The sequence below is a fragment of the Amphibalanus amphitrite genome, unplaced genomic scaffold (genome assembly GCF_019059575.1).
Source record: "Amphibalanus amphitrite isolate SeventyFive unplaced genomic scaffold, NRLGWU_Aamphi_draft 000033F_arrow, whole genome shotgun sequence".
NCBI lineage: Eukaryota > Metazoa > Arthropoda > Thecostraca > Balanomorpha > Balanidae > Amphibalanus > Amphibalanus amphitrite.
Window position 1 is genome coordinate 493,309 of NW_024881529.1, and position 19,355 is coordinate 512,663.

A 19,355-nucleotide genomic window follows, 5' to 3' on the forward strand; every position below is an offset into this window, starting at 1 on the left:
CTCACTTCCAACCCCCAACGTCCCCTCGGTATTCAGAAAACCTGAAGGTCCGGTGGGGGTTTAAACGTTTCTCCTGAACGAGGAAGAAATGTAAAAGACAAAGCTCTATAGACGTCCTGTAAAAGTGGCCATAATAATAAATTCGTTCGAAATAAGATGCTTTTTAAACGACTTCCTCATATAAAATCGGGTGCTGGGACCAATCTTATAAACGCTTTAGAATGGACAGGGCGTCATTGGCTAAAGTTTGGGTGCAAAAAACGGCTATTACCTAAATGCAAAATGGTTTTCATGCATTTCAGTCAATTGTATATTGTCGGTCCCAGTGGCCGAGCTAAAAAAAAAATCGGTAGTGTTTTGCATCTTTTACGCCCTAAGAAACTACACCATCTATCGAAGTGGGCGGGCTTATTTGAATGGGAGGGCGCATTATGCACGAATCGTGTGCTTTCGTTTATTTTGGACTGTATTTTACCACATCCACTGCTGGTATCACTATTAATATTATCTAATGCCGTGAATACGGCAGCATTCCATTTATAAGATTGGGCCAATGGAGTCGCGCCCCGCGAGCTCGGTTTTCCGCTCGGCCACTACAGGCCAGGAAGTCGGGCTTCGCCTGAGGGCAGGACAAAGGTCAGCGAGGGAGGGCGGGGTCAGCCAGGTATCGCCCAGTGCCGAGCGGATGCCGCTCCCTCCCCTCTCTTCCCCTCTTTTCCCCTCCCCACCTCGATATAGATGGGGAGGGACCGAACTGCCAATGACATGCGAGCGGTCAAGGCCGCTCGCGCGACAGCGACCCTGGCGGCCTTGTGCCGCAACTGGGATTCAGCCAAGTTACCGATTCGCCTCCTGTGGGAGAGCCAAACCAGGGGACATACTTTTTAGATATACTGTACGGGAATGAGTTATCAGCTGTCTAATCGTAGACAACACAATGTCGAGCCTTAAACTGTAAGCCCGTATTGGTATTGTTTCTTTTATTTGGCTGTCGAACATTATTTATGGTTTGAAATATGATTTTATGTAAAATAATTGATATGAAAAAGCCGTCTTATAAGTTATGACCCCATTTCACCACACGCAAGTGGCAGAAATGACAATGATCAGCTGACGCATTTTTCTTGGCCGAAGTCAGAGCGCGCGGCCCGACGCACCACGCGTATTTGGAAATTCCGACCTCGACGAGCATCAGAAGCCACCTAACAGGCGTGTTCGAAACCGCAGGAGATGATGATGAACGGGTTTATCGAAACTTGATTGGATGAGCATATCGGTAATAGCGATTTCAGTGTGTGCATTTATTGTTCATAGTGGTGTGAAATGTGGTTGGGGTACGACCGACAACCCGTCGGGGCGAATTTCGCACTGGGGTACTCAAAATTTGAAGAATTTAAGACGTTTCCATGAGTTTTGAAGGTATGGATAAGTTCTAAAAATCCGGTTCTCCTTATGTGGGCCATTAACTCCATACGGTCCAAGAAAGCTGGCACACTACCTTTAAAACTCGCTTAGAGTAGACGGCTGAAACTTGGTATACCTACCTAATCTTTTATTCAAACTGGATCTTTTGACCACAACTGCGTTTTCATGTCAGGTCAGGTCACTGACCTATGACGTCATAAATAAACCTCTGCGAGGTCCTCAGATGTTGCAACTTTGCAACGCCCTCAGTGCCAGAGGAACTTTCACAGAAAGATGAAAGTCACAGGACGTAGTATCCTTCTGAGGTCTCACAACTTGTTTATCTCGGATTTAACCTGAATGTCACATGAGGTCAGGTCGGTCACGTGACCTCACCATTATAAGTCAATGGGGGAAATATTGAAACTGTTATTTTGGCGCCGGAAATGATCTAAAACTATCCCAAGCACATGAAATCGTGGTTTCATGATCGGACCTTACAAAGAGTGCATGAAACCACGATTTCATGTGCTTGGGACAGTTTTTAACAATTTCCGGCGCCAAAATAACAGTTTTCATATTTCCTTCCATTGACTTATTATGTGAGGTCACGTGACCGAACTGACCTCATGTGACATTAGGGAAAAATCTGAGATATACAATTTGTGAGACCTCTAAAGGATACTACGTCCTGTAAGTTTCATCTTCCTGTGAAAGTTCCTCTGGCACTGAGGGCGTTGCAAAGTTGCAACTTCTGAGGACCGTGCAGAGGTTCATTTATGACGTCATAGGTCAGTGACCTGACCTGACCTGAAAACACAGTTGGTGTCAAAAGATCCAGCTTGAATAAAATATTAGGTATGCCAAGTTTCAGCTGTTTTCCCTCAGCATGTTTTGAGCTATCGCGAAAAAAAAACCTATGAGGCGGCATCCGCCTCACCCCTTCTCGGCCGGCGAGGGTTAATGTACTAGTTTATGTACATGTATGCACAGATATAGTATTATCTCAGCTAAAATATATCACTAATTCATGTTCGATACATTCTAGTGTTAATATAAATATTCACTCATTATATTTTCAATTTATTTGACTTTTGTGCATGACGAATATTTGCTTTTCAAAAAATAGGTGCTATCTCCAAAATGGAAATTTTTCAGATTTCGGGGACCACACCATCGGATTCCTCGCAAAATTTTGGTTCAGAAAACATTAAAATTGGAGATGGGTATTTTCAAAAGTTATTTACCGTCTGTTGGAGCAATGTGACCTGACACGCTGGGGCGCGGCCCCGCGGTCGGCTGAGGCGGGCCGTCACCTGACCCGCTGGGGACTGGTGAGGTCGCCGGCTCATCGTCTGTCTCGGCAAAAGTGACCTCAATATTATGTGGATCAAAGTGATCAACTACGTCCTGGGACGACACAGACTGAGACATGCCCGATATCATGATTAAAACGCGATATAATAAAAGTACGGTAAGAAAATAGAGCTATTAACCCGCGCCCCAGTGGCGGTCTCAGCCAACTTCGCCCTAGTGGGGGGGGGGGGGGGGGCATATGTTACCACCCACCTCTAACTCAAAAACTAAGAGGGCTAGAAAGACGCGGTAAAAAGCAGTCGATAGCTCTTAATGCGTACGTTTGAAAGTATTTCGGTCATTTTCACCTTAGAGCAGAATTGGGGTCACCAGAGGTCATCAAAGGTCAAAATTTGCCTTTTGTCATTATATTTTTCAGAAAACATGCCGCTATCTCAGGAACTACGTTAGCAAGAAAAACGCAGGAGAGAGCAATCGATAGCTTTTGAGCTCTTCTTTTGAAAAGGTCATTATCAATATTGACCTCAGGTCAACGGTTTAGCCTCCAGAGGGCAAAAACTCCAAAAATAGCTGCTTTTACGAAAAGTGTTTTTCGACAATTACTTTCGACTACAAAAAGCCACGACATTTTTATTGCCAGAATCGTGTTCCCCTTGCCGAGACGCGTCGAATGAACTATAATTTGACCTTGAAAGGTCAACTTGAAAATTTGACCTCAGGTCAAGGTCATGACCTGACCGGAAAAGGTCATGTTGCATATCAGTCGATGCGTCTCAACAAGACAAACACAATGAGACCATCCCCAGCGTTCTACTCTTTCCAATCGCGAGTTATTGGCAAAACACTTTTTGTAGCCTCAACTGACCTCGGATGACCTTTCTAGAGGCTATCAGCAAAAATGACACCTAGGTAATCACGAGTGGACTAAATCATTGTGATTCTGAAATATTTGGACTGTTCCTATGCGTACACACGGATCTAGAGGCATTTCATTTTTCTCCATTGACTTGTAATGGAAAGGTCACGCCACTGACCTGACCTTAGGTCACGGATATAAAAAATCCGAGATATACAAATTGTAGGCGCTCATAACAGCATGCAATCCACCAAGTTCAAAACCTTTCTGACAAACACTGCAGGCTGGACATGATTGCAAACTTTTTTTGAGGCTTGGTCAGTTAACTTGACCTGGTGACCTGACCTGACATGACCTGGGGTCAAAAATTTCACACATTGCCCAAAATTGATATACCAAAAGCTACCCCAAGCGGCGCGGCGCTATGCGCCGCGGTTTTTTATTCACACGCAAAAAACGCGACAGGGTGGTAACATATGCCCCCCCCCCCCACTGGGGCGAAGGTTAAAAATAAACAGATTGTGACAGATAACATCGATATTACTCGGTGTTAAGTTTCAACAAGGTCGAACTCGACAACCAGAGTAAAAACAAAAACTACGATCAACAACAGCATTCGTTTTAATATTGCACGTTCTCTTGTATGAAGCCGTTTACCTCAACATACTCCTCGACACAAGCGTTTCTGCGCGGTGCAGAGGGCTGTTCACGGGCACCGCACACTGCTGAGTGCGGTGTGTGCGGTGTGTGCAGCAGGCGTGGGGGTAGGGAAGGGGTAGTCTGTATGACGCCACACGGCTGCGTGCAGTGAACCGCACACAGCCAACGCTGTGCGATCCCGACCGGCCTCGGCGGTCGCTGTGTGCGGTGACGCAAGGCTGGCGTAGGGACGCAGTGGGCAGAGCTTGAAGCCTCTGTACGGTCCTCCCGCACGCAGGGCCCGTGAACAGCCCTTAGGCTAACCCAACATATATGGCTTACTGCCCAGTGCCCGTGCCCCATCGAGCCTTAGAACCATCCCGGCTCCGGGCATAGATATTTGGTAAGCAAACTGTCCAGGTACAAGGCAATCGAGAATTGGTGCATAGGCGAACAGCTCAGCAGGAGTAGGGTACATGGCCTTATTACACATTGCATCTTTTTATCATTTTTTTACAACTCATGTTAGAGCTGGACCTGGTTGCTAGATTAGTGCAACTTTTGGTATTCTTTTAGCAGGTGTCTCGCCTCTCACATGCTGTGACCTGTTTGTGTAAAGTCGCTAGACTTTCCAGTTCTTGAGATTTTTGTATAAATTTTGCCAAAAAAATATACAACAAAGGTCTAATAGAATAGTCTAGCAGGACAAAACATAACAAACTCTGACAGCCCCTCTCCCTACAGGTGGCCTGACCCCCCTGGTGACCCGCCCGGACCCCCATGGCGCGGGCCGCCGCCGCCCCGATTCCGTGGCCGCGGCGGTCCGCCCGGCCCGCCATGGAACGGTCCGCCGGGCCCGCGCGGTCCGTGGCGGGGCCCGCCTCCGCCACCGTTCTTCCGCGGTCCGCGGCCGCCGTTCCGGGGTCCGCCGCCGTTCGACCCTAACTGGGACCCGCACCCGGGCATGATGGGTCCCGGTGGGCCGATGGTGAGTGACGCATGCCGCATGGTACCGTTCTGGTGGTCAGGGACTATATGAGTCTGTTTTAGTTGGTGCATGTATTCTAGGCTGCCGGTACATATTGTTCGACACAGCGGCCAGCGCAGTGATGGCGTTTGTAAAGTAGTCGTTCATGTCGCGCTTACACGCTGGTTTTCTACATCTTGCACATACTATGTGGGCTGATTACAGCAGCACTAAATGCCAGCTCGCAGCTTTCTTAGGCTGCTCGATCGCCGAATTTCGTGTGCTTGCTGCTGTGCTGCGCACATGTTCCTCGCAGCACTGCTCTGCCCCAACTGACCCTGCCCCGTGTGCCGCCGCCGCAGGAGCCGCACCCGCCAGGCCCACCGGGTATGGGCGGCCCGGGCATGGGCCCGCCGCCGGGGCATTGGAGCGACCCGATGAGCCCTCCGTCCGGGCCGCCGCCGTTCTCGGGCCCGCGGCCGAGCCACCACTCGGCGCCGCCGCCCCAGATCGCAGACCTGGAGGGTGAGTCTGCCGCAGCAGCGGCCGCGCGCCGCGTGCATGACTGAGTGGATGTGCGTTTTAATAGGGGGCGGAGTCAGAAGGGAGGGTCGTGTAAATATTCCGGCGGCAGCTGATTAGACGACCTAGTTTGTTGCATTACGGACAATGTCAGTGAGACTATTGTACTCGCGAAAATGTTAATGTGTCCGGGGACGACTGGGCCTCAGTGTTTATCCTTATACTTGAGGTGGGGTGAATTGCTCAGAGGTCCGGTGACGGCTGTAGATCGGGTTCTTCCCTTGTGTCTGTACTGACGCAGCTGGTACCTAAGTGGTGCCGCGTCTGACAAGCCAGTCGTTGCCTTGGGTCGTGTCTGACCGGCCACCGCCCAGTGCCGCCAGCCGCCCGGCTGGCCGCCGCCGCCGTAGCTGCCGGCGAGATCAACCCCACCGAGCTGCTCGAGGTGGAGTCTGAGCCGCTCGAGGTGGAGTCTGAGCCGCTCGAGGTGAAGTCTGAGCCGCTCGAGGTGAAGTCTGAGCCGCTCGAGGTGAATTCTGAGCCGCTCGAGGTGACGCCTGAGCCGGTCGAGGTGAAGTCTGAGCCGCTCGAGGTGGAGGAGGTGGAGGAACCGGCGCCGGCCAAACAGGAGGACGAGAGCCGTCCGGTCAGCTCCACGCCCGTGCCCGGCTCGCCCTGGTGAGTGCACCGCCAGCATTGGATGGCGGCGGTATGTGCAGCATGGTAGGCAAACGGGACGAACGAGAGTCTGTGTGTCAATGGTTTCGAGACAACATAGGCTACAGAACTGAGTGTTTTATATAACCCACCACACGTCTTTTGTCTCCAGTTGGTGCGTGGTGTGGACTGCGACCGGGGACTCCCGCGTGGTCATCTATGATCCCCCGCCCCCGCCCCTCCCGCTCTCTCTTTCCATCCGTTAGGTGCGTGGTGTGGACCGGGGACGGCCGGGTGTTCTTCTACAACCCGTCGACGCGCACATCCGTCTGGGAGCGTCCCGAGGAACTGAACGGCCGCACTGACGTCGACAAGATGCTGCAGCCGCCCAAACAGGAGCCCGCGGAGAGCAAGGACGACGAGCCGCCCGCCAAAAAGGTCAAGGTCGAAGAGACCAAAAAAGGTACTGTTTGTGATAGGTTGGAGTAAAGGGGTTATTAACCCTCGCCCGCACATGCCATTTTCCCATCCTAGAACGCACATGGGGTGGTTGCCACCCCCCCCCCGCGCCATTTCGTTCCTTTGGAGATAGAGCTTCGCGGTAAAGACCAAAAAGATTCTTTGGGAAGAGACGAATCCAATGCTACCCAGTTTTACCTTCTCAGGTCAGTCATTGACCTTCCAGGTCAGGTCAAAGTAAAAAATGTTGCTGTTTTGGGTCACCGTTGGATATCAAGTGCGCTGCTTGTCATATACCAATGACGATGCCGTTTTCTGGTGCCAAGCCAGCTAGAACCTCTTTGTCACTCTACCCGACCAGGCTTTTGCTGCTGAGGTCATTTCAGGTCAAGTTAGGTCAAGGTCAATGATATGTGTTTGTATGTCTGTGTGTTTCTGTGTGTATACTGATGTGTGCACCGATTGTTTATGTGTCCAATGTCCATATTACATGAAATCATGATCTGAGAAGCTTTTACCAAAAATGCAGTCAAAAAAACTTCACGAAAAGTAAATTCAGCTTGCCTAGAACGCACTTATTTTAGATGACCTAGGTTGACCTTCACCCATACCTTGACATCTGTACATCGTCGAACAACATGTTCCATGATAGGTGGGAGGTAAGACTGGCAAAAAAGGCCGAAATCAAGGTGTCAAAAGCTCACAAGGCACATACCCAACGCAAGATGTTGAGAATTGGTCATTTGGGTCATGACATGACCTGAAAAACAAGGTCATATCTCCGAAACCAAAAACCACAGAAACTTGAAATTTTCAGAGGACATCAAGAAAGGATAGAGGAGCAGCTATACGAAACATCAGGCTTCTAGCTCTAAAAGTTTGAGTGCAGAGCAGAAAGACTACCTGGTGGAGGAGGGTGGCAACCCCCCCCCCATGTGCGGGCGAGGGTTATTACCTGGGAGACCCGGGAGGTATGGGCCGGTTTTGTGAAAAGGCAATTTTCTTCCAGTGGGCATCGGCTAGACCCGGTTTTCACTCTGTGTACGTGAGATTGCCTTTCGCCTTCAATGTGTGCCTGACATCAGGCATCTGGGATCAACTATTTTGTCTCCAGATAACTTTTAATAAACCATGCGCTTTTTCAATCCATCAAAATACACCGGGAGGTATTTTTTTTTTTTTTTTTTACTCGAGGAGGCAAAAACGCTTTATCGCCGCTCATTGCCAAAGAAGACTGGGGAAGATTTTGGAAATCACATGGGTTGTATAACGGAATGGCTGCTATCAGTTAACGCGGTCAAATGTGTAAAAATACGCAACACTTCTTCAAAACTGCGATGGCCCATACCTCCCGGGGGCCCATACCTCCCGGGTCTCCCCTACTGCTATTTTTATAGCAGTATTTTATGAGTTATTTGAAGTGTTATCTCTTAATGTACAAAAAAAGAGTATTTCTTCATCTTTGCCGTGTCGAATGTCGCTCGACCCGGTCCGTTCCCCCATGACCTTCATCGTGATCCTGTGTGGCCCGCAGAAGTGAAGGAGGAGGCGCCCGAGGAGATCGATCTCGGGAAGGAAGCGGCCATTGAGGCGAGATCCGAGATCCCCATGAAGCAGTCCAGGGACAAGCTCAACGAAAAGGAGGTAGGTGTCGGCGTCAATGACAATTACTCTGCTCATTTTATGGGGAAGCGACTTGTCAGCAGGGTTGGCAGGGGGTGGCATAGACTGCTTTTTGTCAGTGGTTTTAGCTGGTTTAACCCTCGCGGACCTATTGGTTTTCTACATACGCGCCGGCCGAGGGGGGGGGGGGGAGGCGGGTACGACCCCCCTCGCCGTTTCGTCCCTGGTGGAGCTAGCACGTCGCGGAAAAAACGAGCGTGTGCGCCGTTACGAGACGCAGAGATTGGTACCCGATTTATGGTCCTAGGTCAACCGGTGACCTCTGAGGTCAGGTCAAGTGCCCCAAGGTACTGTTCAGTTTTTGGTGAATAACTTAGCAAAAAACTACCGCAGAGCCGCGATTTTGGCAGCATCGTGTTCGCCTCGCTCAGGCGCGTCGAATGATATAATTTTTGTTCGGGTCAGGTCAACTTAGGGTGTTGACCTCAGGTCAAGGTCAGGTCAGCACCCGAGGTCACGAAGTTGGTCGAAAGAGGTCATGTCGCATATCATTCGATTCGGCAGGTCTTCCTGAGTCCATTGGTGGCTATCCCGACTCGCTAGCTCAATTTGATCGGGAGTTATTGACGAAAAACTAATATGACCTTGATGATGTCATAAATGACGTCACGCAAGGTCAACATTGCAAAAGTGACGCATCTAACCTTGCAAGGAGTGCATCAAATCACGATTATGTGTGCTTGAGATAGTTGGAGATCGTTCCCGGCGCCAGAATAGCAGTTTTCATTTTTCCCCATTGACATAATGGTGAGGTCACGAAAGTGACCTGACCTCATATGACCTTTAGGAAAAATTCGAGATATACAAGTTGTGAGACTCATAATGGATACTAGATCCTGCAAGTTTCATTTCCCTGTGACATCTCCTCTGGCAGTAAGGCGTTGCGAAGTTGCGACATCTAAAGACCGGGCAGAGGTTCACTTATGACGTCATAGGTCAGTGACCTGACCTGACCCAAAAATGCGGTTGGTGTCAAAAGATCTGGCTTGAATCAAAGGTCAGGTATGCCAAGTTTCAGCTCTCTATCGCCAGCGTGTTCGGAGCTATAGTGTAAAAAACCTATGGCCGGGGCGGCACCCCCCCCCCCTCGGCCAGCGAGGGTTAAAGGTAGTGTGCCACCTTCCAATGATTTCCCATTTTATTTTTCCTAGGATAAGAAGCTTCTGTTTTAACAAATATCGCAAAAAAAAATCAAAAATTGGCCTGAAATAATGCTTTTTTCGCCTAAAAGCTTAACGCTTTTTCGATATGTATAACAACTGTAGTGGGCTGACCTGCAATCAGGCGTCGGCAACAATCGCGAATGCGGCGTACATGTGACAATAAGCAAAGGTCATTATAGAGCTACGACGTACGGGAATGAGATATCAGCTCAGTGTGTCCAAAATTGTAATGATGCGGGGAAATCCACCCATAATGAAAAGTATAATCACATCCTAAAAATATAAATAAAAGCATCCATACGGCAGTGGGATGACTTATAATAACAATCTCGAACCCAAACGCCTAGGAGCAAGAGAAACACAAACCTCGCAAACTTTCACAACGTGCCAAGACAACCATTCGAATAACCAAAATGTTCAAATATATGACACGACTTAAAAACCTTATGTATCATCCCAAATATCAAAATCAGTATCTAACATTTCTACATCATTTTCTCGAGACACATCAAAAAGTGCTTAAAACGGGTCGAAGTCAAGTTTTACGAAGATAACGACATCCTTTCCGGCCTTTTTTCTACATCTTCCCCCTAACGTAAAATGAATTTAGCCACACTGTATCAGCTGTCTAATCGTAGGTAGACAACACAATGTCGAACTTCAACTGTAAGCCTGTATTGGTATTGTTTCTTTAATTTGGCTGTCGAACATTAATTTATGTTTTGAAATATTATTTTATGTAAAATAATTGATATGAAACAGCCGTCTCTTAAGTTATGACCCCATTTCACCACACGCAAGTGGCAGAAATGACAATGATCAGCTGACGCATTTTTCTTGGCTGAAGTCAGAGCGCGCGGCCCGACGCACCACGCGTATTTGGAAATTCCGACCTCGACGAGCATCAGAAGCCACCTAACAGGCGTGTTCGAAACCGCAGGAGATGATGATGAACGGGTTTATCGAAACTTTATTGGATGAGCCTATCGGTAATAGCGATTTTAGTGTGTGCATTTATTGTTCATAGTGGTGTGAAATGTGGTTGGGGTACGACCGACAACCCGTCGGGGCGAATTTCGCACTGGGGTACTCAAAATTTGAAGAATTTAAGACGTTTCCATGAGTTTTGAAGGTATGGGTAAGTTCTAAAAATCCGGTTCTCCTTATCCGGGTCATTAACTCCATATGGTCCAAGAAAGCTGGCACACTACCGGCTGGCAGAAACCATGGTGGCAAAAGTTGGCTAAACTCAAGTGGTCAAAACTTTTTTCTAGTTGACAATTGATTGAAATGGGGGAAGAAAGCCCGTCACGAGAGGAAGCCGATGATACGCACTCTCGCCCTGGCGGGGGGGGGGGGGGTCGATGCGACCCCCCCCTAAGGTTTTTCGAAGATAGCGTAAAAACGGCGGCGCGCAGCGGCGCCAAATTTGGCACAGCCTATGGGGCAACCTTTTTACGTATGACCTGAAAATTTCAGGTCCGGGTGACCTTGGGTCAGGTCACCAGGTCAGCAAAACCGGTACAAGTTCATGGTCAAATTTCAATTTTCTTTTTGCACCTGTCCAACTCACAGTTTTGGACTGATTTCCTTCAAACTTTCAGGGTGTGCTACGTTCACCGAGTTGTATACAGCGGCGTATTTAGAAAATCGCGAAGGGGGGGGCCAAGGGTTTGGAGGGCGCCACCTCACCCAAGGAGGGCGCCATACGGTCGCGAGATAAAAAATCGCTCAGTGGGGGTTGGGGGGTTGGGAGGCGTTTTTTACCATGCCACCAGTTTTTTTTTTTGCGTAACCTCGTATAGGTCGTGCTGCATTGATTTTGCATCGTGTGTATTCTTTATACTCCAGGTCACAAAAGGTCAAGTGTTCTTGAAATGCTGCGCCGAAGGCGCGCGAAATTTTTGAAAACAACCTTTTCCTCCGCTTTTTAGGCACGCCTTTTATACGATCACTGTTCAAAGCTCCTCTCGCTCTTTTACCAAATTTGAAGGTGTAAAAACTACCTAAGGTTTGGTCGGGCCGCTGCCACACAAACTGTACAGAAAGCTTGGCTCATGGGTGTCGATGTATAAAAGTTTATTGGCGGTGGCATATCTACGCACCAGATCACCGATTCGGATTGATACCGGAGCGCGAGATGCGTAAACATCATCCAAATTACCTCAGACCAGCCTTCATAGCCTTCTCACAGATGCATACAGTGTACCCACATAACCAGTTTCAATCACCGAAACTTCAGATGCCTGCTGTTGCGCCCGAACCTGTTGACAATACTTAATCGTAATCCATATAGATGCCATGATGCACGTAAAGTAGGATCAATCCGTTAAGACCAAAGACGTGTTTTATGCATCGTAGAGCGTAGATAGTTTTGGTAGGTATAGATACTTCATTCATTGTGCTGAATGCACGTTCATTTGTGGCAGTTTTCACAGGCAAGACATCAACTATGTGCAATAGAACGACTAAGTTGAAAAACATGCCAAAGGAGTAAATAAATGATAGGAGGGCAGCGATCAACGGATGTTGCCAATAGGTAGAAGAGCTGCGATCCACAGGAGGGCACTAATAGGTAGAAGAGCCCCGATCAACATCCCGAGTTTCGACAGTAGGGCACCGATAGGTAGGAAGTTGGCGAGCAGCAGGAGGGCGCCAATGGATAGAAGGGCAGCGATCAACAGGAGGGCACCAATAGGTAGGAGGGCGCCGATCAACAATCAACAGGAGGGCGCCACCAGGTAAGAGGGTGGCGAGGAACAAGAGAGCACCAATAGGAGGGTGGCGATCAACAAGAGGTCGCCAATAGGTGGGAAGGCGGTCATCAACTGGAAGTCGCCAATGAGCGGAAGGGTGACGATTAAAATGGGGGTGGCAATGGTGAGGAGGGCGCCTTTGCTCAAGAGGATGACACGAACAGGAGGGCGTCTGTGCGGAGGGCGCTGGTCAACAGGAAGGTGCCAGTGGATAGGAGGGCGGTGATCAACAGGAGGGTGCCAGTGGTTAGGAGGGCGACGATCTACACGAGGGCGCCAATAGGAGAAGGGCCCCGATTAACATTCAACAGGAAGGACTAGGGAACCAATAGGTAGGAGGGCGGCACTGAACAAGAGGGTGCCAAAAGGGAGAAAGGCGGCCTTCAAAATTTCACATGAAGGCTCAATAGGTAGGAGAGCGCCAATAATTATGAGGACGCCGATCAGCAGAAGGGCGGCAATGTGTAGCAGGGTGGCGACCTACAGGAGGGCGCCTTCGGGTGAGAGGGCGCTTATTTACAGGACAGCGGCTTACATAGGCGACCACCGTTACGCTTAGAGAGCTACAGCCTACAAATGTGGTTGGAGGGCGCCCGAGGGAGCCCTCCAACCGTATTTGGAGGGCGTATTTGGAATGGGCGTCCTCCGAGGGCGCCCTCCATCCGTATTTTCCCTGTAAACACATTCGCGATTGGAGGGCGCCCTCCAGTCGCGATTGTTTTTCGATTCGATTATATCACAATTGCATTTGCGATTGGAGGGCGCCTTCGGCGCCCAAGGGGGGGGGGGGGGGCCATGGCCCAGTGGCCCCCCCCCTGCCTACGCCCCTGGTTGTATAACATGTAGCTCGTTTTTTTAGGTCACTGACCTGAGGTCAGTTAGAGGTCATTACGTCGTAATGTTAACCCGCGCCCTGATGGGGTCTGCCGAGCAACGCGGTCTGAGGGGGGAGGGGGCCATTTTGGCCCCCCTAAGATCTCGAGAACCACGCAACATAGCGACAAGCGGTAATCGGCGCTGGATAGCCCCAATGGGGAACAACCTTGTGACCCAATTTCATTGACCTCGGTCAAACCGATGACGTCACAGGTCAGGTCAAAAGTCAAATTTTCACCGTTTACAGGCATGTCAAGAAAAGCGTTGTAAAATCGAGTAAAATGCTATTCATTGAAAATCATCGATGGGGAAATATTCTTCAAACACATATTTTGCTATTTGAGGTCACTGATACCAGGTCAGGTCACAGAGGTCAGGTCACTGGGGGGGGGGGGGGGGAGGTCACAATATGAAAGTGTCGAATGATACATGTTTTATGGTCCATTTTACATGACAAATGCGATTATGTGGGTCAGGCAGACATTTGGGTCAGCTTAGGTCACGTTTTGGTCAAGGTCAGGTCAAATTAAATCAAATTTCAAAGTTGATATTTTTGCATAAAATGGTTACCGATTCGATGCAGCTTGTCACGGGGAGTTCAATGGTGGTCTCCGTTTTGCGCTACGAGGTCTAGAACTGCTAAAAATTGAGTTCAAAAATTTGACGTCATCAATTTTTAACAGTTTTTTTTCGCTATAACTTGGCCAAAAAAGAGGTATCGATCTAAAATTTGGTATGTATATCGAAGAGCGCAGGGACTATCACATATATTCCGTTTTTTTTTTCAAAATTCAAAAAAGGAAATTTTTTGAGTTTTTCTAAAAAAAAAATCATTTTGGTGGTCAAAATCCCAAAATTTTGAAAATCTGAGATAGCAATTTTGTAGCGCCGACTTTTCTCTACACAACCACATAAAGAAATTTAAAATTGCTTGTTAACTGTAGAATTGATGAGCATTTAAGATGTCATGTTTTTTGCTCATTTTTACTCGAACATGACCTCAGTTTGACCTCAATAACTCCTGACCTGAGGTGACCTGTGACTTGAAATTTTGTGTAAAGGTGTCAAATTGATGCCCGGTAAGGTACCCAAAATTTGGCGGCGCTGTGCGCCGCCGTTTTCTCGCTATTCAAGAAAAACCACAGGGGGGGGGCCAAAATGGCCCTTCCATCAGGGCGCGGGTTAATCCGCGCCCCGTAGGGGGCCGAAACGGCCCCCCCCCCCCCCGTGTCCTTTTCGGTCGATATCTCCTAAACGACTAGAGATATCGCCACCAAACTTTCAGGACACCTCCGGGCATCAATTTTACACATTGTGACCAAAAAATTTTCCAGAGGCATAGGTTGGCCACAAATGACGTCAGAATGACGTCATGTTCTGTCATTTTCGACCGAAAAAAGACCTTCGCGAGAAGACCTGTCAGGCCTACAGCTTTGAAGATACAGAAAAATGATCAAGACATAAAAGGTGTAGAATTGACAGGGCTACAAAACTGCTATCTCGGATTTTTGAAATTTTTGAGTTTTGACACCCCAAAATGAAAAAGCATTTTTTTGGATATATTAGCCAAAAAAATCAAAAAAGTTTTTTGAGTTTCGAAAAAAACGGAATATATGTGATAGTACCTCCCGTCTGCTATCTACATACCAAATTTCAGATCGATATCTCGTTTTTTGGCCAAGTTATAGCGAAAAAAAAAAAACTGTTCAAAAATGATGACTTCAAATTTTCAAACTCAATTTTTGGCAATTCTAGACCTTTTAGGGCAAAACAAAGACCACCATTAGACTCCCCGTGACGAGCTGCATCGAATCAATACCCATTTTATGCAAAAATATCAACTTTGAAATTTGACCTAATTTGGCCTGACCTTCACCAAAACGTGACCTAGGCTGGCCCCAAAGGCTGCCTAACCCACATAATCGCATTTGTCATGTAAAATGGACCATAAAACATGTATCACACGACACTTTCATATTGTGACCCCCCGGTGACCTGACCTCGCTGTGACATGACCTGGTATCAGTGACCTCAGATAGCAAAGTATGTGTTTAACGAACAATGTACCATCGATGGTTTTCGATGAATTACCAATTTACTCGATTTCACAACACATTTCTTGAAATGCCTGTGAACGGTGAAAATCTGACCTTTGACCTGACCTGTGACGTCATCGGTTTGACCTAGGTCAATGAAACTTGGTCACAAGGTAGTTCACGGGTGGGGCTATCGAACGCCGTTTGAATTTTGAAAATCGGCCGGTAACTTTCCGAGATCTTAGGGGGGGGGGCCGAAACGCCCCCCCCCCTGCGGGTGGTAGGGTCCGCCGGTAGCCCTACGGGGCGCGGGTTAAGCCTATAGAGTATGGGGTATGGGCAAATACTAAATTCGGAAAATACTGGAGATATCCGCTTCGTGCTATCACTTTTGTGCTTTGAAACCACAGTACTTAACAGCAGGTCACTTGGTGCTCCTTTGTTTGGTGTACTTATCCATGGGTCAGGTCAAATGAGGTCAACTGAGGTCAAATGACGTTTTTGCCAATAACTTGGCACATAATAACGCTAGAGCTTAAAAATGGTGTCATTGTGTTCCTGGTGATCAGCCGAATTGAATGATATGCGATATGATGCAATTTGGTTAACTTCAACTTAATTAATTAATTAAAGTTTACTCAAAAATAAAGAAAAACTTTAAGTACACTTAAGCAAGCTAAAACGTTTATCATTCGACGCGCCTTGACGTGCTGAGTTCACTGGTGCTTTTCTTTTTGCTCTATCTTAATTAGATCAAAAGCTATAAGCGAAAAACTTTTGACCTGTTTTTAGCGAAATTTTTACATTTATACTCCCGAAACCCCCCTAAATATTGACCAGCAACCAAATTTGCAAAGGGGCGAGAACTCCAGGGGGCCCACCTACCTACCAAATTTGGTGTTTCTAGGTGCCATAGGAGCCAATCGCGAGAGGGGGGTCGCATCGACCCCCTCCCTGCCAGGCCGTGTTATAAAAAATGCCCTGCCAGGGCGAGGGTTAAAGTTCAGTGTTTGCTTTCCGAGTCAGGTCAGTTATAGTATAAAAAGGAAAATCGCGACCTGCTAGAACTTCTCAAAGAAAGAAGAGAGATTGTGTTTTTCGGGTTACTGCTTTTAAATTTGGTATCTGTAGGAAAGAGAGACAGAGACAGAGACAGAGTTAGAAGGGATGACATTCGTATGTCTTGTCATTCAACCGTCTTATAGATTTTCTTTGCTTTCCAGTTCAACATGGCACCTGCTGTCAGCAAGAGAAGGAGGAGGAAGATCCAGGCTAGGCGGTGGGCAGCGGGGAGGGTGGTGACGGTTAAAGTTTTGATGGTTGGGGATGAAAAGTTTAGTGATTTTAGGGTTGGGCCTCACCTCGATGTCATCAACAGAAAAATTCGTCGCACATCCCTTAAGACCGAGTTCATCAACTTCGAGCACACACCTCCCGTTCTGTCCTATTATGGAGAATCCTGCACGAACGCACTTGTAACTGCAGATATCCTGGGGAGGGTGGGGTTGCTGTGTGGCAAGGATAGGACTCAACTCTTTTTGCTTTTCTTTTCGATGGGCGGAAACGGGGTGTTCAGTCGAACAGGGCGTAAGTCCGACGAAGAGACACAGACGGAGCTGGATGCCCACGAAAATCTTTTGCGGGAGCTCCTTGCCCAAAATTCCAATCTGTGTGCGCTTGTGTTTGGTGTTTTTCCTCGTCCGGCTCTCCGCGAGCATTTCAGCTTCCTGAGAAGGGTTAATTACTGCATGCGAAGAAGGGTGGCGGCGGTTGCAAAAGCGTCCGGGCGAAGGGTGACATTCGAGGAAGTTGGGCGAACTCTGCGGTCAAATCCCGACCTTTTCTCTTCAGATGGGGTCCATTTGACGTCGCCGGGAACACGGACCATCCTGGCCCGCATGGCGCAATACTTCGTTTCTATCGCGTCCCTTAGGTTCGCCCCGCGAAGTGTGCACTGCGTGACACAGGGCGAGAATGAGGAGAGTCAATGAGTGCGAGAGCTCGAGTAGGTGTAGGAAGGCAAAAAAAGCCACTGAGCAGGTGATACCTACCGACTCGGTCCGCTGAGCCGGCGGGGCTCCTATCTAAGTAAGCTCCTATTGTGTGAGCAGCACGGTGACCTGGCCAGTGTAAAGTTTAGCGGTGCGGTGGCGCGAATGTAGGTATGTGTGCAAATGTGACGTATGTTATGTTTGTATGTTGTGCTTGTGTGTTATGTTTTGCCCGCCTTACTCGTTTCACCTGACTCGGCAGCCAATAATAGCCATTTTCGGATGGATCGGCTTGCAACGAGTAGTACAAATCAATACACTGCAATATATTGCAACCAATGTAACTTTTAAGGGGGAAAGGGGAGGTTTCCCCCTTCGAAAATTTCTTCGGGTGCTGAATCGGAGGTAGGCGAAAAACCAACAGCATTCAGCAGCTGGTGACCCCTGCCGACTCGGTCCGCTTAGTTGGCGGAGTGAAGCCTTGGCTTTCTGTAGTGGGCTAAATTAAACTGATGTAGGGGTGTGCTGAACCGTACGTAGGCGAAAACCAACAGCATTTAGCAGCTGGTGACCCCTGCCGACTCGGTCCGTTGAGTTGGCGGAGTGAAGCCTTGGCTTTCTGTCGTGGGCTAAATTAACCCTCGCCGGCCGAGGGGGGGGGGGCGGGTGCCGCCCCCCCCATAGGTTTTTTTTTTCGCGATAGCTCCGAACACGCTGGCGATAGAGAGCTGAAACTTGGCGTACCTGACCTTTGATCCAAGCCGGATCTTTTGACACCAACCGCATTTTTGGGTCAGGTCAGGTCACTGACCTATGACGTCATAAGTGAACCTCTGCACGGTCTTCAGATGTCGCAACTTCGCAACGCCCTCACTGCCAGATGAGATGTCACAGGGAAATGAAACTTGCAGGATCTAGTATCCATTATGAGTCTCACAACTTGTATATCTCGGATTTTTCCTAAAGGTCATATGAGGTCAGGTCATTTTCGTGACCTCACCATTATAAGTAAATGAAGAAAAATGAAAACTGCTATTCTGGCGCCGGGAACGATCTCCAACTATCTCAAGCACACAGAATCGTGATTTGATGCACTCCTTGCAAGGTTAGATGCGCCATTTTTGCAATGTTGACCTTGCGTGACGTCATTTATGACGTCATCAAGGTCATATTAGTTTTTCGTCAATAACTCTTGATCAAATTGAGCTGGCGAGTCGAGAAAGCCACCAATGGACTCAGGAAGACCTGCCGAATCGAATGATATGCGACATGACCTATTTCGACCAACTTCGTTACCTGGGGGTGCTGACCTGACCTTGACCTTAGGTCAACACCCTAAGTTGACCTGACCCGAACAAAAAATATATCATTCGACGCGCCTGAGCGAGACGAACACGATGCTGCCAAAATCGCGGCTCTGCGGCCGTTTTTTTGGGAAGTTATTCACCAAAAACTGAACCGTACCTTGGGGCACTTGACCTGACCTCAGAGGTCACCGGTTGACCTAGGACCTTAAAATCGGGTACCAATCTCTGCGTCTCGTAACGGCCCACACGCTCGTTTTTTCCGCGACGTGCTAGCTCCACCAGGGGCGAAACGGCGAGGGGGTCGTACCCCCCCCCCCCTCGGCCGTCGCGTATGTAGAAAACCAATAGGTCCGGCGAGGGTTAAACCGATGTAGGGGTGTGCTGAACCGTACGTAGGCGAAAACCAACAGCATTGAGTAGGTGATCCCAAGGTGATCCGTGCCGACTTGGTCCGCTGGGTTGGCGGAGTGAAGCCTTGGCTTTCTTCTGTCGGCCAATGCACAGTGGGGATTTTCCCGATCTAGCATGTCCTAATTCGTAGAGGGCAAACCAAAGATGTGGTGTAGCCAGATTGTGCACATATGCTGGCCGGTGTGTTCGGGTGAGTGTGACCCTAAATGTGCACATTTAGAATATTTAATCAGGAATATGATGGGTCATTATCCGACACCCGTTCATATCAAGTAGACATCCTCGTTAATATTAGTTCTTCATTTATCCAG

General features: G+C 48.4%; 1 protein-coding gene across 1 annotated transcript in view; it reads left to right on the forward strand.

Annotated features, from left to right (window-relative positions):
- Positions 1–17,661, forward strand: part of LOC122369032 (pollen-specific leucine-rich repeat extensin-like protein 2) — a 31,698-nt gene extending 14,037 nt beyond the window's left edge. Inside the window, exons 2-7 of the mRNA XM_043343399.1 lie at positions 4,961–5,204; positions 5,546–5,708; positions 6,080–6,383; positions 6,629–6,825; positions 8,356–8,465; positions 16,559–17,661. Coding sequence (XP_043199334.1) covers positions 4,961–5,204; positions 5,546–5,708; positions 6,080–6,383; positions 6,629–6,825; positions 8,356–8,465; positions 16,559–17,326 — 1,786 coding nt within the window. The 3' untranslated portion in view covers positions 17,327–17,661. The remainder of the gene's footprint in view (positions 1–4,960; positions 5,205–5,545; positions 5,709–6,079; positions 6,384–6,628; positions 6,826–8,355; positions 8,466–16,558) is intronic.
- The last annotated feature ends 1,694 nt before the right edge of the window (positions 17,662–19,355 follow it).